The following is a 17,569-nucleotide window of genomic DNA, read 5'->3' as shown; positions in this document are numbered from 1 at the left end:
CTTATCTGGCGCGAATGTTACTTGCCACTTATGAGCCCAAGCCTGGATGTTGTCCCAGTTTTGCTGCACGCGGGCTCGGACTGCTTCAATATTTGAGGGGTTGCGAATGGAACTGAACATTGTGGAATCATCAGCAAACATCCCCATTTCTGACATGATGGAGAGAAGGTCATTGATGAAGCAGCTGAAGATGGTTGGGCCTAGGACACTGCCTTGAGGAACTCCTGCAGCAATGTCCTGGGGCTGAGATGATTGGCCTCGAACAACCACTACCATCTTCCTTTGTGCTAGGTATGACTCCAGCCACTGGAGAGTTTTCCCCCTGATTCCCATTGACGTCAATTTTACCAGGGCTCCTTGTTGCCACACTCGGTCAAATGCTGCCTTGATGTCAAGAGCAGTCACTCTCACCTCACCTCTGGAATTCAGCTCTTTTGTCCATGATTGGACCAAGGCTGTAATGAGGTCTGGAGCCGAGTGGTCCTGGCGGAACCCAAACTGAGCATCGGTGAGCAGGTTATTGGTGAGTAAGTGCCGCTTGATAGCACTGTCGACGACACCTTCCATCACTTTGCTGATGATTGAGAGTAGACTGATGGGGCGGTAATTGGCCGGATTGGATTTGTCCTGCTTTTTGTGGACAGGACATACCTAAGTTCAGTGTAGCCAAGGATATAAAAAACATCAGAGTCAAGTGCCAAACTTGTAAGTCGAAATTTTTGTTTGCAGTTGCAATTGGCCATTTTTTGTAGGTTTTCCTCCCCTGCTGCCTGAACCAAATGGTCACTCTTCCTCTGTTAGCCAGACAGTGTGTGCTAACGGGCTGTTTGACCATGGGGAGGGTAACTGGCAGGTCGGATGCAGCACTTTTTCAGCAATGAGTGGAATCCCTGGCTGATTTTTTCCCCTTTCTGTGTTAGGGACCAATTGTAACATCTCTATCACTGCCCTGGCTGAGATCAGCTCACTCAGCAGAAGCTGGGGACTGAACTTGGGACCCTCTGGTTTGTATTGCTTGCTGTTTCAACCACTTTAGGCACTGGGAAAGGCCAAGTATGAAAATTTTAAAAGATATTTCCCTATAACACTGGTTTAATTAAATAAGACTGTACCCCCCCCCCCCCACCCTTCTCTCGACATTCCCTTGACTGGAATGAAGTCAAAATGATACTTCAAATCCAGATCATTCCCCAACTTCCTTGCTGCAAGGTTGTGGAGCGTTCGGTTAGCTCCCAATTCACAAAATCAGCTTGTGCTATAAAAGAACCAAAATCGGCATGAAAAATGTGCCTACTCAACAAGGAGCAAATTGTAGTGCCCAATAATCCAGAGGACGTGAGTTCAAATCCCACCATGGCTGTTTGAGAATTCAAATTCAGTTTGAAAAATCTGGAAATAGAAAGCTGGTATTGATAAAAGTGACCATGAAGCTGTTGGATTGTCATTAAAAACCCAACTGGTTCACGATTGTCCTTTAGGGAAGGAACCTGCTGTCCTTACCTGGTCTGACCTATATGAGACTCCAGTTCCACACCAACGTGGATGCCTAGCAAGCTGTTCATTGTTTCCTCCTCTGCCCTATCCCCTGAAATGAACCATGGGATTCTTGCAGTCCCAGATCATCCTAGAGAGGGAGCTGCTCCAAGACTTGAAACACCTGGATAGTTGTGTTACAGTACATAGTGACAGAGTTTGGAGGCCACACTTCACAGTTCCTTCTGGTTCTCGGCCCACAGTGCCAAATTGGCAATCCTACTCAAAGGCTACAGGATAGCTGTTGTGGGAACTGGGATAATGTTCCACTGGTGTAGTTTGATGGGACAGTATAGAGGGAGCTTTACTCTGTATCTAACCCATGTTGTACCTGCCCTGGGAGTGTTTGATGGGACAGTGCAGAGGGAGCTTTACTCTGTATCTAACCCGTGCTGTACCTGCCCTGGGAGTGTTTGATGGGACAGTATAGAGGGAGCTTTACTCTGTATCTAACCCGTGCTGTACCTGCCCTGGGAGTGTTTGATGGGACAGTGTAGAGGGAGCTTTACTCTGTATCTAACCCGTGCTGTACCTGCCCTGGGAGTGTTTGATGGGACAGTGCAGAGGGAGCTTTACTCTGTATCTAACCCGTGCTGTACCTGCCCTGGGAGTGTTTGATGGGACAGTGTAGAGGGAGCTTTACTCTGTATCTAACCCGTGCTGTACCTGCCCTGGGAGTGTTTGATGGGACAGTGTAGAGGGAGCTTTACTCTGTATCTAACCCGTGCTGTACCTGCCCTGGGAGTGTTTGATGGGACAGTGCAGAGGGAGCTTTACTCTGTATCTAACCCATGTTGTACCTGCCCTGGGAGTGTTTGATGGGACAGTGTAGAGGGAGCTTTACTCTGTATCTAACCCGTGCTGTACCTATCCTGGGAGTGTTTGATGGGACAGTGTAGAGGGAGCTTTACTCTGTATCTAACCCGTGCTGTACCTATCCTGGGAGTGTTTGATGGGACAGTGTAGAGGGAGCTTTACTCTGTATCTAACCCATGCTGTATCTGCCCTGGGAGTGTTTGATGGGACAGTGTAGAGGGAGCTTTACTCTGTATCTAACCCGTGCTGTACCTATCCTGGGAGTGTTTGATGGGACAGTGTAGAGGGAGCTTTACTCTGTATCTAACCCGTGCTGTACCTGCCCTGGGAGTGTTTGATAGGACAATGTAGAGGGAGCTTTACTCCGTATCTAACTCTTAAGACATTTGTACACTTTTCCGGTTAGGCTTCTTTCTTGGACTGTACATCGTATCACAGTGAAACATGAGCCTCCATCCCCAGGAAACTGGCCAAGAATTGAATAGAAAGGGCCAGACATTAAACTCATCCTCCTCCTCTTCCAAGGGTTGTGGTCCATTTAAGGCAAATGTGAGCAGTCAATGCCCTGTTGAGGTGTGGAAAAAGGGCATTGCTATGTTAGTGAGCGTGGGTGGTCGCTGTCCATTTAAGGTGACCCGGTGCTCAGTGTCCCTTTAAGAGGCGGGACCAGCGGTTATTGGCGCTTTAAGGCGTGACGAGGTCGCTGTCCCTTTAAGAGGAGGAGGGGGCGGGGCAGTGTCGCCCTCCGTTTAAATCCGTTTCCAGACGCTTCTCTCCATCAGTCTAGCGGAGAGATGGCGCTGAACAGGCCGGGAGAGCCGGGCAACCACAGGTACCGGGTACCGGGGGTGGGTAAGGGAGGGGAGGGGAGCAGGAGTGACAGGGGGGAGTCGTCCCCTGATGGGCCGGGCCGGGCCGGGCCGGGCCGGGCCGGGGTGGGTTTGGGGGGAAGCTCAGGCTGCAGACAGTGAGCTGGGCCCTGCTGGGGTTTTATTTATTAATTATATTTCTATATATCTATTTAAAATTATATGTATTAATTTAATATTTTGCTCCCATTTTATAAGTAAAGATGCCTCAGTTGGTTTTGCAGCTCCAAAGCCCCTGGGTTGCAAACTGATTCATTGAGAGGAGAAGGTAAACTGGGGGTCATTTAAATCAGGTGGAAAAGGAAATTGTTTTTAGCAAAAAAGTGGAATGATCCAAATTAGGCATCACAAATAATGCAGCAAATCAGTAATTTAGTGCTTCAAAATTCAAACTATCAGATGGATTGAATAGCAGTTTTGAATAGAGGAGTAGACTATTGGGAATATCCCCACTAATTAACAAATTCTGATTAATGAAAAGTTCAATACCAACATTAAAAATAATATATTGTATTGGATAATAAACAAATTGTAGCAATAAGTGATAATACACCCAACAATAACTGATCATAATGCTCCTTGCATTAATACTCCCAGCAATAGGGGTGGGAGGTGACTCATGTGGAGCATAAACACCAGCATGGATCAGTTGGGCTGAATGGCCTGTTTCTGCGCTGTACATTCTATAATTCTATGTAATTCACTAACTGATAATACAACCCCGGGCAATAACTGATGTACACAACCCTGGGCAATAACTAGGAGTTGTATTACCAATTATTGCTAGGATTATTACCAGTAATTGGTTGTATTACCAGGTATTGCTAGGAGTATTATTGCTGTTAGGAAGGGAGTTCCAGGATTTTGACCCAGCGACGATGAAGGAACGGCGATATATTTCCAAGTCGGGATGGTGTGTGACTTGGAGGGGAACGTGCAGGTGGTGTTGTTCCCATGTACCTGCTGCCCTTGTCCTTCTAGGTGGTAGAGGTCGCGGGTTTGAGAGGTGCTATCGAAGAAGCCTTGGCGAGTTGCTGCTGTGTATCCTGTGGATGGTGCACACTGCAGCCACTGTGTGCCGGTGGTGAAGGGAGTGAATGTTTAGGGTGGTGGATGGGGTGCCAATCAAGCGGGCTGCTTTGTCCTGGATGGTGTTGAGCTTCTTGAGTGTTGTTGGAGCTGCACTCATCCAAGCAAGTGGAGAGTACTCCATCACACTCCTGACTTGTGCCTTGTAGATGGTGGAAAGGCTTTGGGGAGTCAGGAGGTGAGTCACTCGCTGCAGAATACCCAGCTTCTGACCTGCTCTTGTAGCCACACTATTTATATGGCTGGTCCAGTTAAGTTTCTGGTAAATGGTGACCCCCAGGATGTTGATGGCGGGGGATTCGGCGATGGTAATGCAGTTGAATGTCAAGGGGAGGTGGTTAGACTCTCTCTTGTTGGAGATGGTCATTGCCTGGCACTTGTCTGGCACGAATGTCACTTGCCACTGATGAGCCCAAGCCTGGACATTGTCCAGGTCTTGCTGCAGTGGGCTCGGACTGCTTCGTTATTTGAGGGGTTGCGAATAGAACCGAACACTGTGCAATCATCAGCAAACATCCCCATTTCTGACCTTATGCTGGAGGGAAGGTCATTGATGAAGCAGCTGAAGATGGTTGGGCCTAGGACACTGCTTTGAGGAACTCCTGCAGCAATGCCCTGGGGCTGAGATGATTGGCCTCCAACAACCACTACCATCTTCCTTTGTGCTAGGTATGACTCCAGCCACTGGAGAGTTTTCCCCCTGATTCCTATTGACGTCAATTTTACCAGGGCTCCTTGGTGCCACACTCGGTCAAATGCTGCCTTGATGTCAAAGGCAGTCACTCTCACCTCACCTCTGGAATTCAGCTCTTTTATCCATGTTTGGACCAAGGCTGTAATGAGGTCAGGAGCCGAGTGGTCCTGGCGGAACCCAAACTGAGCATCGGTGAGCAGGTTATTGGTGAGTAAGTGCCGCTTGATAGCACTGTCGACGACACCTTCCATCACTTTGCTGATGATTGAGAGTAGACTGATGGGGCTGTAATTGGCCGGATTGGATTTGTCCTGCTTTTTGTGGACAGGACATACCTAGGCAATTTTCCACATTGTTGGGTAGATGCCAGTGTTGTAGCCGTACTGGAACAATTTTCCTAGCAATAACTGGTAATACAACTTCTAGCAATAACTAGTAATACTACAAGTTATTGCTAGGAGTTGTATTACTACAAGTTATTGCTAGCAGTTGTAATACAACTCCTAGCAATAATCCTAGCAGTAACTGATAATCCTAGCAATAATAATCCTAGCAATAAATTGTAGTAATACAATTCCTAGGAATAACTGATAATCCTCGCAATAACTGATAATATACTGCTATAACTAGTAATATTAATCCTAACAGTAACTAGTAATAATAATAGAACTGCCAGCAATAACTGGTAATACAACTGCTAGCAATAGCTGGTAATACAGCACCTAGCAATAATCGATTGTACTCCCAGCAATAAGTGGTAGTATTAATGTAGCACAATTTGCATTTATATAATGCTCTATCCTGTATCTCAGTAAGATTCCAAGGCACTTCTTGTATGAGTTACTTTGAAATGCAGAGACTGTTGTTATATCATCAAATTTTCAGCAGTTTTGTGCACAAGGTTGACGCATAGAACCCACAAACAGAGTGATGCATGTTGGCCGGGACACCAGGAGAACTCCCTGCTCCTCTTCACTTAGTGCCATGGGATCTTTTACATCCACCCGAAAGGGCAGATGGGGCCTCGGTTTAACATCTCATCCGAAGGAAAGGACCTCTGACTGTGCAGCATTCCCTCAGTATTGGCACTGAGCAGTCAGCTTGGTGGAATAGGGCTTAAGCCCACAACCTTCTGACTCAGACACGAGTGCTACCCACTGAGCCGAGCTGACACAGTAGAAGAAACGAGATATTAACATTTCTAGTGGAGGCTGGGATCAAAGGGCACCCACCAGAAATGTTGACCTCTTCTCTGGCGCTGACGGGCCTGATATGAATTCCCAGCAATTTTGGTTCTATTTATCTAATAGATGACTTTCATGTGCTGTGGATGCTGAGATATCGCTGCATACCTCCTCTTAAATCATCTAATTTTACACATAGAATGAGGCCATTCATCCCACCATGCTAGTGCTTGATCTGAAAGAGCTATCCCTTAGATCCAATCCCATGCCCTTTTTAAATTTTTCTTTCAAATATTTATCCAGTTCTCTTTCACATGGGTTCTGCTTTCTCCCGATGTTTCCGGCTGGACATTCGATGTCATAACAACCCGCTATGCTTTTAAAAAAAATTAATCCTCCTAACCTCTTCCTTTGTTCTCTTGATGATGCCCTCTAGTTACTGACTCACTGACCAGTGGACATGGTTTTTTCCGACTTAGCTTATCAAAACCCCATGTAATTTCAAGCACCTATATCATATCTCTTCTTGCCCTGCAGGTTCTCCAGTCTCTTCCTCATAACCTTAAAATTAGAGCTAGGTCAGTTAGGAGTGAAATCAGGAAGCACTTTTTTGCACAGAGGGTAGTGGAAATCTGGAACACTCTTCCCCCAAAAGGCTGTCGATGATGGGGGTCAATTGGAGCTTTCAAAACTGAGAGCAACAGATTTTTGTTAGATAAGGGTGTCAAGGGATATGGATCAAAGGCGGGTAAATGGAGTTGAGGTACAGATCAGCCATGATCTGATCGAATGACTGAACAGGCAGGAGTCCACCCCGAAACAGAGTACTGGTGTCCAACGCCAACCCTTCCAGGCTGGTGTGGTTTCAAGTGATTGAAGATAGTTGACAGGATAGTCAATTCTTTTCAGCTCTTGTCAGGGTCTTGGAGAGGGTGTAGAGGAGATTTACTAGAGTGGTACCAGGGATGCGGAGCTTCGCTTACATGGAGAGACTGGAGAAGCTGGGGCTGTTCCCTTAGAGCAGAGACGGTTAAGGGGAGATTTAATAGAGGTGTTCAAAATCATGAAGGGTTTTGATAGAGTAAATGGGGAGAAACTCTTTCCAGTGGTAGAAGGGTCAGTAACCAGAGGACATAGATTTAAGATAATTGTCAAAAGAACCAGAGGGGAGATGAGGAGAAATCTTATTATGCAGCGTGTTATGATGATCTGGAATGCACTGCCTGAAAGGGTGGTGGAAACAGATTCAACAGTAACCTTCAAACTCGATTTTAAAATTCTCATCCTTATTTTCAAATCCCTCCATGGCCTCACCCCTCCTCCCTATCTCTGCAACCTTCTCGCCCTACAGCCCTCCGAGATCTCTGTGCTCCTCCAATTCTGGCCTCTTGCTCATCCCCCCCCCCCCCCCCGATTTCCTTCGCCCCACCATTGGCGGCCGTGCCTTCAGCTGCCCAGGCCCTAAGCTCTGGAATTCCTGCCCTAAGCTCTGGAATTCCCTCCCTAAACCTCTCTGCCTCTCTACCTCTCTCTCCTCCTTTTACGATGCTCCTTAAAACTTACCTTTGACCAAGCACCTGTCCTAACATCTCCTTATGTGACTCGGTGTCAAATTTTGTTTGATTACGCTCCTGAGAAACGCCTTGAGACGTTTTACTACGTTAAAGATGCTGTATAAATGCAAGTTGCATTTATTATTGGATATATACTTGAAAAGGAAGCATTTGCAGAGCTACAAGGAAAGAGCAGGGGAGCGGGACTAAATTGACAGCTCGTTCAAAGATCCAATACAGGTGCAATGGGCCGAATGGTCACTTTCTGTGCTGTATGATTGTTGAGATGTAAAAGGGTAGGAGAAATACCAGGCTATCCCTTTCTCGGATGGGGCACTAGTAATATTGGGACCGTGCTGAGGACGGCCCAGGGTTTTTTGTTGGGCAGGGAGTCTTGCACCAGCCACCTTTTATGGGACCAGGCAGTGATGTCGGACCACCTCCTCCAGGTGATTGGCTGAAAGTGCTTACTCCCGCCGTTGCTCGGGCGACATCCCTCCGTTGGTCGGGTGACGATGGCGGAAGAAAGTCACCGCGTGGAACGGGTTGAGTGAGGGGGAACGGGAGCTCGAGGGGTGCCACAGCCGAGCCCGATCACACCATCATCTAACACCCACCTGCACAGGTTCCAATAAAGGCTTACTGCTGGGAAACCGATGCTTAGGAGTCATGTTGAATCCAGCAGCAGAAGGTGGAGGGAGATAGGGACGAAACAATCACTGGTCCCAATTAACTTTTTTCTTAAAAAAAAAAGAGCCTCACCATAAGTTTCTTTGTTTTAATTTTAAAACAATTTCATTGTCCTGGTGAAGACTCCTTTGTGATCGGAGGGGCTTCAAACATCATGGGGGGGGAGGAGGGGTGGGGGGGTGATTCAAGCTGGCTCGAGCCAATCCAGGCGCCCCCCCCCGCCCCCGGAGTGATCTTCCGGCTGTGGAATTTGCATCTGTAGCGTGTAGCTCTGTTTCTGGGGCTCAGGCAGGTCTTTGGCAGGTTTGAAGCCTCTGCCCGCCCTGATCTCCGCTTGGAGCCGCTAAATTTAGATAAATGTCAAAGGAAATTCTTGAGTTTTATTCTGCCCTGTACCATTGCAGCAGTGCCTTAGAATGTGATTAATGTTGGGTCAGTTGAAACTTTCAAGACTGAGATCGATAGATTCTTTTGTTGGGTAAGGGTATCAAGGGACACGGAAAAAAGGCAGTTAGATAGAGTTAATATACAGATTAGCCATGATCGAATTGAATGGTGGAACAGACTCGAGGGGCTGAATGGCCTACCCCTGTTACTAGGTTCCTAGAACAAGAGCACCATCTACTGCTGAAACCAAGTGTACACACCAGGGAATTTTATAATTTATACAGTGTATTTGTTCTAAATTCACACCTTGAGCGTCTTCAAGCTGTCCACTGCAGTGACTGTGTTTACATGACACAGTTGCACAGTATAGTCTTGGCTGGGAGAGGGGTTAATGCTGAAAAGTTGTGTCATCTTACAAATAGCTTTCCCCCCTGAAGACAGGACTGTGTGTTTTTTAAACGGGCTGAAAGTTTCTAAATCGTAAACCAAGTGTCCCGATTTTAAAACAGAATGTCTTTCTTCCCCCATTTCTGTGTCTAATGATGAACAGCTATTAAGGGGTTGACTTGAATTTTCACCAGCAGCAAATGCGTCAGAACCCGATCTGCGAAATTCCCTCGCAGTCCAGTAGAGAGCAGCACTGAGTCATGCACACCAGCTGGTGTGAGACTCGATTCCCAGTCTCTGGTATCAGCAAGGCCGCTATAATGGGCCTCAGTGCTCCTGGGCTAGGGGTGGGGCTGTAGTTAATTCAGCCAGCCTTCCTGCTCCTGCATAAAATTAAAAGAAAAAGAACTTGCATTTATATTGTGTCTTCAGGACGTCCCAAAGCACTTCACAGCCAATGAAGTATTTTTGAAGTGTCGTCACTGTTTTAATATAAGGAAATGCAGCAACCAGTTTGCGCACAGCAAGATCCCAAAACCAGTAATGAGATAAATGACCAGCTAATCTATTTTTTTGTGATGTTGGTTGAGGGAAGCGTATTGGCCAGGACACCAGGGAGAGTTCCCCTGATCTTTGTTGAACAGTGTCATGGGATCTTTTACATCCACCTCAGAGGGCAGATGGAGCCTCGTTTAATGTCTTGCCTGAAAGGCAGCATCTCTGACAGTGCGGCACTCCTGCACTAGAGTGTCAACCTAGATTTTGTGCTCAAATCCTGGAATGGGGCTTAGACCCACAACCTTCTGGCTCAGAGGCGAGAGTGCTACTAACTGAGCCATGGCTGACACCTAACATAGAAATTGCAACATGGAAATGGGCCGTTCGGCCCCACCAGTCCATGTTGGTGTTTATCCTCCACACGAGCTGTAGTCCTAACCCCATGTACCCGCCCTGCTCCCATATCCCTTTATCCCACTTCCCTTCAACCACCTATCTAACCTACCCTTAAATGTTGACATGGTCTCCGCTTCAGTCACTAACTGCATTCCACAGTCTCACAACCCTCTGCTTTTTAAAAAAAAAAGTTTCTCTTGCCCTCTGTCGTAAATCTGTTACATTTAATGTTAAAGCTGTGTCCCATTGTTTTAGACCCTCAACTACCCTGACTGCTATCCACTGACTACTGCCAGTAAATACATGTGTGGCCAGTACGTGCAGCTGTGATGCCCTCTGTGTTGAATAGCCTGCAGTTGCTCACTGTCTAGGCTGTCGGTCTGGATGAGGTAGTGGAGAAGTGTGGGTGCACGTGAAGCTGTGCCCTAAAACTCACGAGCAACGGTCCCACCCAGCGTGATAAAGGGAAACCTCTCGGTCACGGGGCTGTCTGAGAGGTGAGTGCTCCTGATTGAGTGTGATGTTATGCCTCTGTTTCCTGTCCTCGCAGTGTGCTGATGCTTTACGACCATGTAGAGCTGTCATTCAGTGATGTGGACAATCCGTTAGAGGCTTTCAATGGCTCAAGGAAGGGAACCGTTTACCTGATGCCATACCAAGTAAGTAACACTTCCAGCCTTTCACGTCTGAGAAATGCTGAGCCCAGCTCGCCACAGTTCCTACATTAAATAAACACGCAGGCTTTTTATTTTCAAAGCATCACCAGCACGTCACCTGTCCGTTACAATGGAACGGTGCTGTCACCTCACCTACCTGGGTTCAGGTCTAGCCCAGATCGATGGGATGAAACTCTCCTCTGTCTGTTGGCTGTAACGGGCCAGTATCAAATCTGTTTGGGCAGTCTCAACCTAGATCCGAATGGGCATGTGTCCCACAACACAAACCTGCCCCCAAATTGGGAGTGTTTGATTGACAGTGTAGAGGGAGCTTTACTCTGTATCTAACCCGTGCTGTACCTGCCCTGGGAGTGTTTGATGGGACAGTGTAGAGGGAGGGGGCTGTACTATGTATCTAATCCATGATGAATATGCGTCAGGAGAATTTGATGCTGACACTGGGTGCTCCATTCCCCAACAATAACATCCCTCACCTCACCCTGAGGATTGTGGGCGGGGGGGGGGAGGAAACTTGTGTTCTACAGCGACAGACCTGTACCCACCAGTACTGTACCCCAGTGTTATACAATGACAGACCTGTACCCACCAGTACTGTACCCCAGTGTTATACAATGACAGACCTGTACCCACCAGTACTGTACCCCAGTGTTATACAATGACAGACCTGTACCCACCAGTACTGTACCCCAGTGTTATACAATGACAGACCTGTACCCACCAGTACTGTACCCCAGTGTTATACAATGACAGACCTGTACCCACCAGTACTGTACCCCAGTGTTATACAGTGACAGACCTGTACCCACCAGTACTGTACCCCAGTGTTATACAGTGTCACACGTGTACTGATACAATAACCCCGTCCCCAGCAATGGCTGCACCGATACTATAACTGGATGTATTTTCTTTGTTTCTCATTATACCATGCTCACCCATCACACCTGTGTTCACACATGTTGTTGGCTGTTGTTGATGTGCTTTCCTGTGTCTGTTTTTTGCAGGTAGTCTTTGTGGCAAAAGACCGCAGAGAGGCACTGAAATCTTTCACTATGCCATTTTACCTGATGAAGGGCTGTGAGATCAAGCAGCCAGTGCTTGGGGCAAACTACATTAAAGGAACCATCACTGCTGAGCCAGATGGTATGTGGGAGTAAACAAAATGGAGAGTTCAGGGGCGGGTAGTCAGGCTGGAGGAGGTTACAGAGATAGGGAGGGGCGAGGCCATGGAGAGAAACATAGAAACATAGAAAATAGGAGCAGGAGTAGGCCATTCGGCCCTTCGAGCCTGCTGCGCCATTCAATATGATCATGGCTGATCCTCTATCTCAATACCATATTCCTGCTCTCTCCCCATGCCCCTTGATGCCTTTTGTGTCTAGAAATCTATCTAGCTCCTTCTTAAATATATTCAGTGACTTGGCCTTCACATCCTTCTGTGGTAGAGAATTCCACAGGTTCACCACCCTCTGAGTGAAGAAATTTCTCCTCATCTCAGTCCTAAATGTCCTACCCCGTATCCTGAGACTGTGACCCCTCGTTCTGGACCCCCCAGCCAGGGGAAACATCCTCCCTACATCCAGTCTGTCTAGCCCTGTCAGAATTTTATATATTTCAATGAGATCCCCTCTCATTCTTCTAAACTCGAGTGAATACAGGCTGAGTCGACCCAATCTCTCCTCATACGACAGTCCTGCCATCCCAGGGATCGGTCTGGTGAACCTTCGCTGCACTCCCTCTATGACAAGTATATCCTTTCTTAGATAAGGAGACCAAAACTGCACACAATACTCCAGGTGTGGTCTCACCAGGGCCCTGTATAACTGCAGTAAGACATCCTTGCTCCTGTACTCAAATTCTCTTGCAATGAAGGCCAACATACCATTTGCCTTCCTAACTGCTTGCTGCACCTGCATGTTTGCTTTCAGTGACTGGTGTACAAGGACATCCAGGTCCCTTTGTACATCAACATTCCCCAATCTATCACCATTTAAATAATACTCTGCCTTTCTGTTTTTCCTTCCGAAGTGGATAACTTCACATTTATCCACATTATACTGCATCTGCCATGTATTTGCCCACTTACTCGTCTAAATCGCCTTGAAGCTTCTTTGCATCCTCCTCACAACTCACCATCCCACCTAGTTTTGTGTCGTCAGCAAACTTGGAAATATTACATTTGGTTCCCTCATCCAAATCATTGATATATATTGTGAATAGCTGGGGCCCAAGCACCGATCCCTGCGGTACCCCACTAGTCACTGCCTGCCACCCTGAAAAAGACCCATTTATTCCTACTCCCTGTTTCCTGTCTGTTAACCAATTTTCAATCTATGCCAGTATATTACCCCTAATCCCATGTGCTTTAATTTTGCACACTAACCTCTTATGTGGGACTTTATCAAAGGCCTTTTGAAAATCCAAATAAACCACATCCACTGGTTCTCCTTTATCTATTCTACCAGTTACATCCTCAAAAAACTCCAGTAGGTTTGTCAAACATGATTTCCCTTTCATAAATCCATGTTGACTTTGTCTAATCCCGTTGATATTTTCTAAGTGTCCTGTTAGCACATCCTTTATAATAGGATGAGAATTTTAAAATGGAGGCATTGCTGGACCGGGAACCAATGTTGGTCAGCGAGCTCAGTGATGATGGGTGAATGGGACTTGGTGCGAGTTAGGATAAGCTGAAGTTTATTAAGGGAGCAAGATGGGAGGCCGGCTAGGAGAGGATTGGAATAGTTGAGTGTGGAGCTAACAAAAACAAAATCCTTAGCAGATTTGCTGAGGCAGGAACGGAGTCGGGCGATGTACCAAGCTGAATATAGAAAGTTCAGAGGGGAAGTGAAAAAGGAAATAAGAGGGGCAAAGAGAGAGTATGAGAACAGACTGGCGGCTAACATTAAAGGGAATCCAAAAGTATTCTGTAGGCATATAAATAGTAAACGGGTAGTAAGAGGAGGGGTGGGGCCGATTAGGACCAAAAAGGAGATCTACTCATGGAGGCAGAGGGCATGGCTGAGGTACTAAATGAGTACTTTGCATCTGTCTTTACCAAGGAAGAAGATGCTGCTGAAGTCACAGTAGAAGAGGAGGTAATTGAGATACTGGATGGGGTGAAAATTGATAGAGGAGGTACTGGAAAGGCTGGCTATGCTTAAAGTTGCATGGATGGACTGGAGAAGCTGGGGTTGCTCTCATTTGAGCAGAAAAGGTTGAGAGGTGTTCAAAATCATGAGGGGTCTAGACAGAGTAGTTAGAGAGAAACTGTTCCCATTAGCGGATGGATCGAGGACCAGAGGATACAGATTTAAGGTGATTGGCAAAAGAACCAAAGGTGACATGAGGGAAAAACCTTTTTACACAGTGAGTGGTTAGGATCTGGAATGCACTGCCTGAAAGGGTGGTACAGGCAGATTCAATCGTGGCTTTCAAAAGGGAACTGGATAAGTGCTTGAAGGGAAAAAATTTGCAGGGCTACGGGGAAAGCGCGGGGGAGTGGGACCAACTGGATGGCTCTTTTGCAGAGAGCTGGCATGGGCTCGATGTGCTGAATGGCCTCCTTCTGTGCTGTAACCATTCCATGATTCCATGTTATGGAGGTGGAAGTAGGCGGTCTGGGTGAAGGAAAGGCTATTGGGTCGGAAGCTCAGCTATGGGTCGAACAGCACGGTGAGCTCGTGACCAGTCTGGTTCAGCCATCTGGCTAAACCACATTAAGTGGGTCCTCTCCTCTGTCCACCGCCCCCCCCCCTGCCATTGGACTCAAGGAAGTGAAGATGGAGCCGTATCAGGAGAATGATCAGGGCGGGAGTGTAGATTTTGCTGGGGACAAGGGCATCAAAGGTGGAGATGATGGAGTGGTTGAGCAACAGCTGCAGAAGTATCATGGCGAACGGAAGGCCAAAGGTTGAGCAGTTTGTTATTGATGTTATCAGTGTTTGTTAACTCAATATTATAGGACCGAGCCTTTGGTTTAGAACCTTTGGCTTGGTGGAAAGATTCCTGCCTCTGAGTCAGAGGTGCGGGGTTCGAAACCTGCTCCGGACGGCCCCGGCGAGGGGAGGGCGGGGCCCCGGCGAGGGGAGGGCGGGGCCCCGGCGAGGGGAGGGCGGAGCTCCAGACGGCCCCGGCGAGGGGAGGGCGGGGCCCCGGCGAGGGGAGGGCGGAGCTCCAGACGGCCCCGGTGAGGGGAGGGCGGGGCCCCGGTGAGGGGAGGGCGGGGCCCCGGCGAGGGGAGGGCGGAGCTCCAGACGGCCCCGGCGAGGGGAGGGCGGGGCCCCGGCGAGGGGAGGGCGGAGCTCCAGACGGCCCCGGCGAGGGGAGGGCGGGGCCCCGGCGAGGGGAGGGCGGGGCCCCGGCGAGGGGAGGGCGGGGCCCCGGCGAGGGGAGGGCGGGGCCCCGGCGAGGGGAGGGCGGGGCCCCGGCGAGGGGAGGGCGAAGCTCCGTCTCTGAATTCTGGGTTGACATCCAGTGGGATATGTGGGTGTGGGTAGCTCCCCCCCACTTGTTGTAGGGGCTGTGGGAGCCCATAAAACCCTCTCACCATATAGGACTAACCCCCCCCACCCCTATCAGCTGGTATAAAGATGGTTATGCCATGGTAGGAGTGTTCACGTCACAGCCTGTCAGACTGTTAATCAGCCTGTGAATCCTGCCACTGCTTTGCACTGTTATCCGAGGGAAGAGTGTGAAGATACAAGAACTCGCTGTTATTGGTTTAAGATATGAAAGTTCTACTCTGGATTCACTCTCATCCTGTTTTCAGAGGCTGAAATTGTACCAGTCCCCCTGTAATCTGGCTTATTTCAGATCGCGTTCATGCAACATTGAAGGGTTATGCCAAAATTAATTGTTCCGTGTGGTGAAAGGTTCAAATCCCAGAGACACAGGTTAAAACATTAGGAAATCTGGGAAACTTATTCTTCTGAAGGGGAAATTTAAATCAAGGAATAGGTTGGCAGAGAGAGACATCGATCAGACAGTGTAAATGGGATCCAGACAATTGGACATGAAAGAAGGAGTTGAGGGATTTGGTGAGAGGGTGGGTAGGGGTCGGTGAGGGAGATGGTGGGGTTGAGGGGTATTGGGGAAAAAGTGGTTAGGAGGGGATGGGGGATGCGGCGGGAGGATCGGAGGGTGGGGATGGGGGATGCGGCGAGAGGGTCGGAGGGTGGGGATGGGGGATGCGGCGAGAGGGTCGGAGGGTGGGGATGATCTCTGAAATATTGACAGGTTTGTTGGGCCTAATGGCCTTTCCTGCCTCTAAATCATCTTCTGTTGTAAGTCAGGAGGGAGTGAACGTCCATAAAGGCCCAGGGTTTGCTCAGAACTTGTAGCCTGAGGAAATCGGAGCGGCTTTGATTAATTCCTGTTTTCCCACCCCATTCTAACCCTCTTTTCTCCCCACAGGGGGATGGGGAGGTTCCGCAACATTTAAACTTACTTTCACCAGCGGAGGGGCCATTGAATTTGGACAGCTGATGTTACAGACTGCGTCGCAGGGTATGGCTTCACTCACTCACCTCCCTCCATGCTTGAACTCTGCCCCTACAGTCCTGGCCCTGCTCACTCTCCACCCTTCTCCTTTTTTCCTTCTAATTTTGACCCCTTCCTAAAGCTGTTGACTTCTTGGGATGATTCCTGTTGGGCAATCGGTGGGGCAGGACTACCCTTTCTTACATTTTTTTTTTTATTCGTTCACGGGATGTGGGCGTCGCTGGCGAGGCCAGCATTTATTGCCCATCCCTAATTGCCCTTGAGAAGGTGGTGGTGAGCCGCCGCCTTGAACCGCTGCAGTCCGTGTGGTGACGGTTCTCCCACAGTGCTGTTAGGAAGGGAGTTCCAGGATTTTGACCCAGTGACGATGAAGGAACGGCCGATATATTCCCAAGTCGGGATGGTGTGTGACTTGGAGGGGAACGTGCAGGTGGTGTTGTTCCCATGTACCTGCTGCTCTTGTCCTTCTAGGTGGTAGAGGTTGCGGGTTTGGGAGGTGCTGTCGAAGAAGCCTTGGCGAGTTGCTGCAGTGCATCCTGTGGATGGTACACACTGCAACCACAGTGCGCCGGTGGTGAAGGGAGTGAATGTTTAGGGTGGTGGATGGGGTGCCAATCGAGCAGGGTTGCTTTGTCCTGGATGGTGTCGAGCTTCTTGTGTTGTTGGAGCTGCACTCATCCAGGCAAGTGGAGGGTATTCCATCACACACCTGACCTGTGCCTTGTAGATGGTGGAAAGGCTTTGGGGAGTCGGGGTGAGTCACTCACTGCAGAATTCCCAGCCTCTGACCGGCCCTTGTAGCCACAGTATTTATATGGCTGGTCCAGTTAAGTTTCTGGTCAATGGTGACTCCCAGGATGTTGATGGTGGGGGATTCGGCGATGGTAATGCCGTTGAATGTCAAGAGGAGGTGGTTAGACTCTCTCTTGTTGGAGATTGTCATTGCCTGGCACATGTCTGGCGCGAATGTTACTCAGCTCACGGTTCCTTCGTTTTGAGGGAATTATACCCTGGGATCACTTAACAAGGTCCCAAAGTCAGTGATCTACTTCATTTTCATAGAGGAGGTACTGGAAAAAGAGGGATTTATGGATGTTAGTCCATGGTCGCTGAGAAACCAGGGAGTTCTGCCCGATCCGATAATCATAACTGTTCATGCGCTGGGTGCTGAGAACATAAAGAAGCTTCCTCTTTGAGCGATGTGGTCAGATTTGCTGGACTTAAGATCTGTAGCCAACTGGTCCATCTCTGGATGGACATCAGTGCCGTGGATCACTTCATGGACACACAAGGAAAG

General features: G+C 48.5%; 1 protein-coding gene across 1 annotated transcript in view; it reads left to right on the top strand.

The window, feature by feature from the left end:
• The first annotated feature begins 2,956 nt into the window (after window positions 1–2,956).
• Window positions 2,957–17,569, top strand: part of LOC137341287 (WW domain-binding protein 2-like) — a 33,903-nt gene continuing 19,290 nt past the window's right edge. Inside the window, exons 1-4 of the mRNA XM_068004396.1 lie at window positions 2,957–3,181; window positions 10,647–10,755; window positions 11,775–11,913; window positions 16,186–16,278. Of these exons, the coding sequence (XP_067860497.1) occupies window positions 3,144–3,181; window positions 10,647–10,755; window positions 11,775–11,913; window positions 16,186–16,278 (379 nt within the window). The 5' untranslated portion in view covers window positions 2,957–3,143. The remainder of the gene's footprint in view (window positions 3,182–10,646; window positions 10,756–11,774; window positions 11,914–16,185; window positions 16,279–17,569) is intronic.

This window comes from Heptranchias perlo, chromosome 23 (genome assembly GCF_035084215.1).
Source record: "Heptranchias perlo isolate sHepPer1 chromosome 23, sHepPer1.hap1, whole genome shotgun sequence".
Classification (NCBI taxonomy): Eukaryota; Metazoa; Chordata; class Chondrichthyes; order Hexanchiformes; family Hexanchidae; genus Heptranchias; species Heptranchias perlo.
The sequence above is the reverse complement of the archived record's forward strand: the minus strand, read 5'-3'. Positions and strand labels throughout refer to the sequence as shown.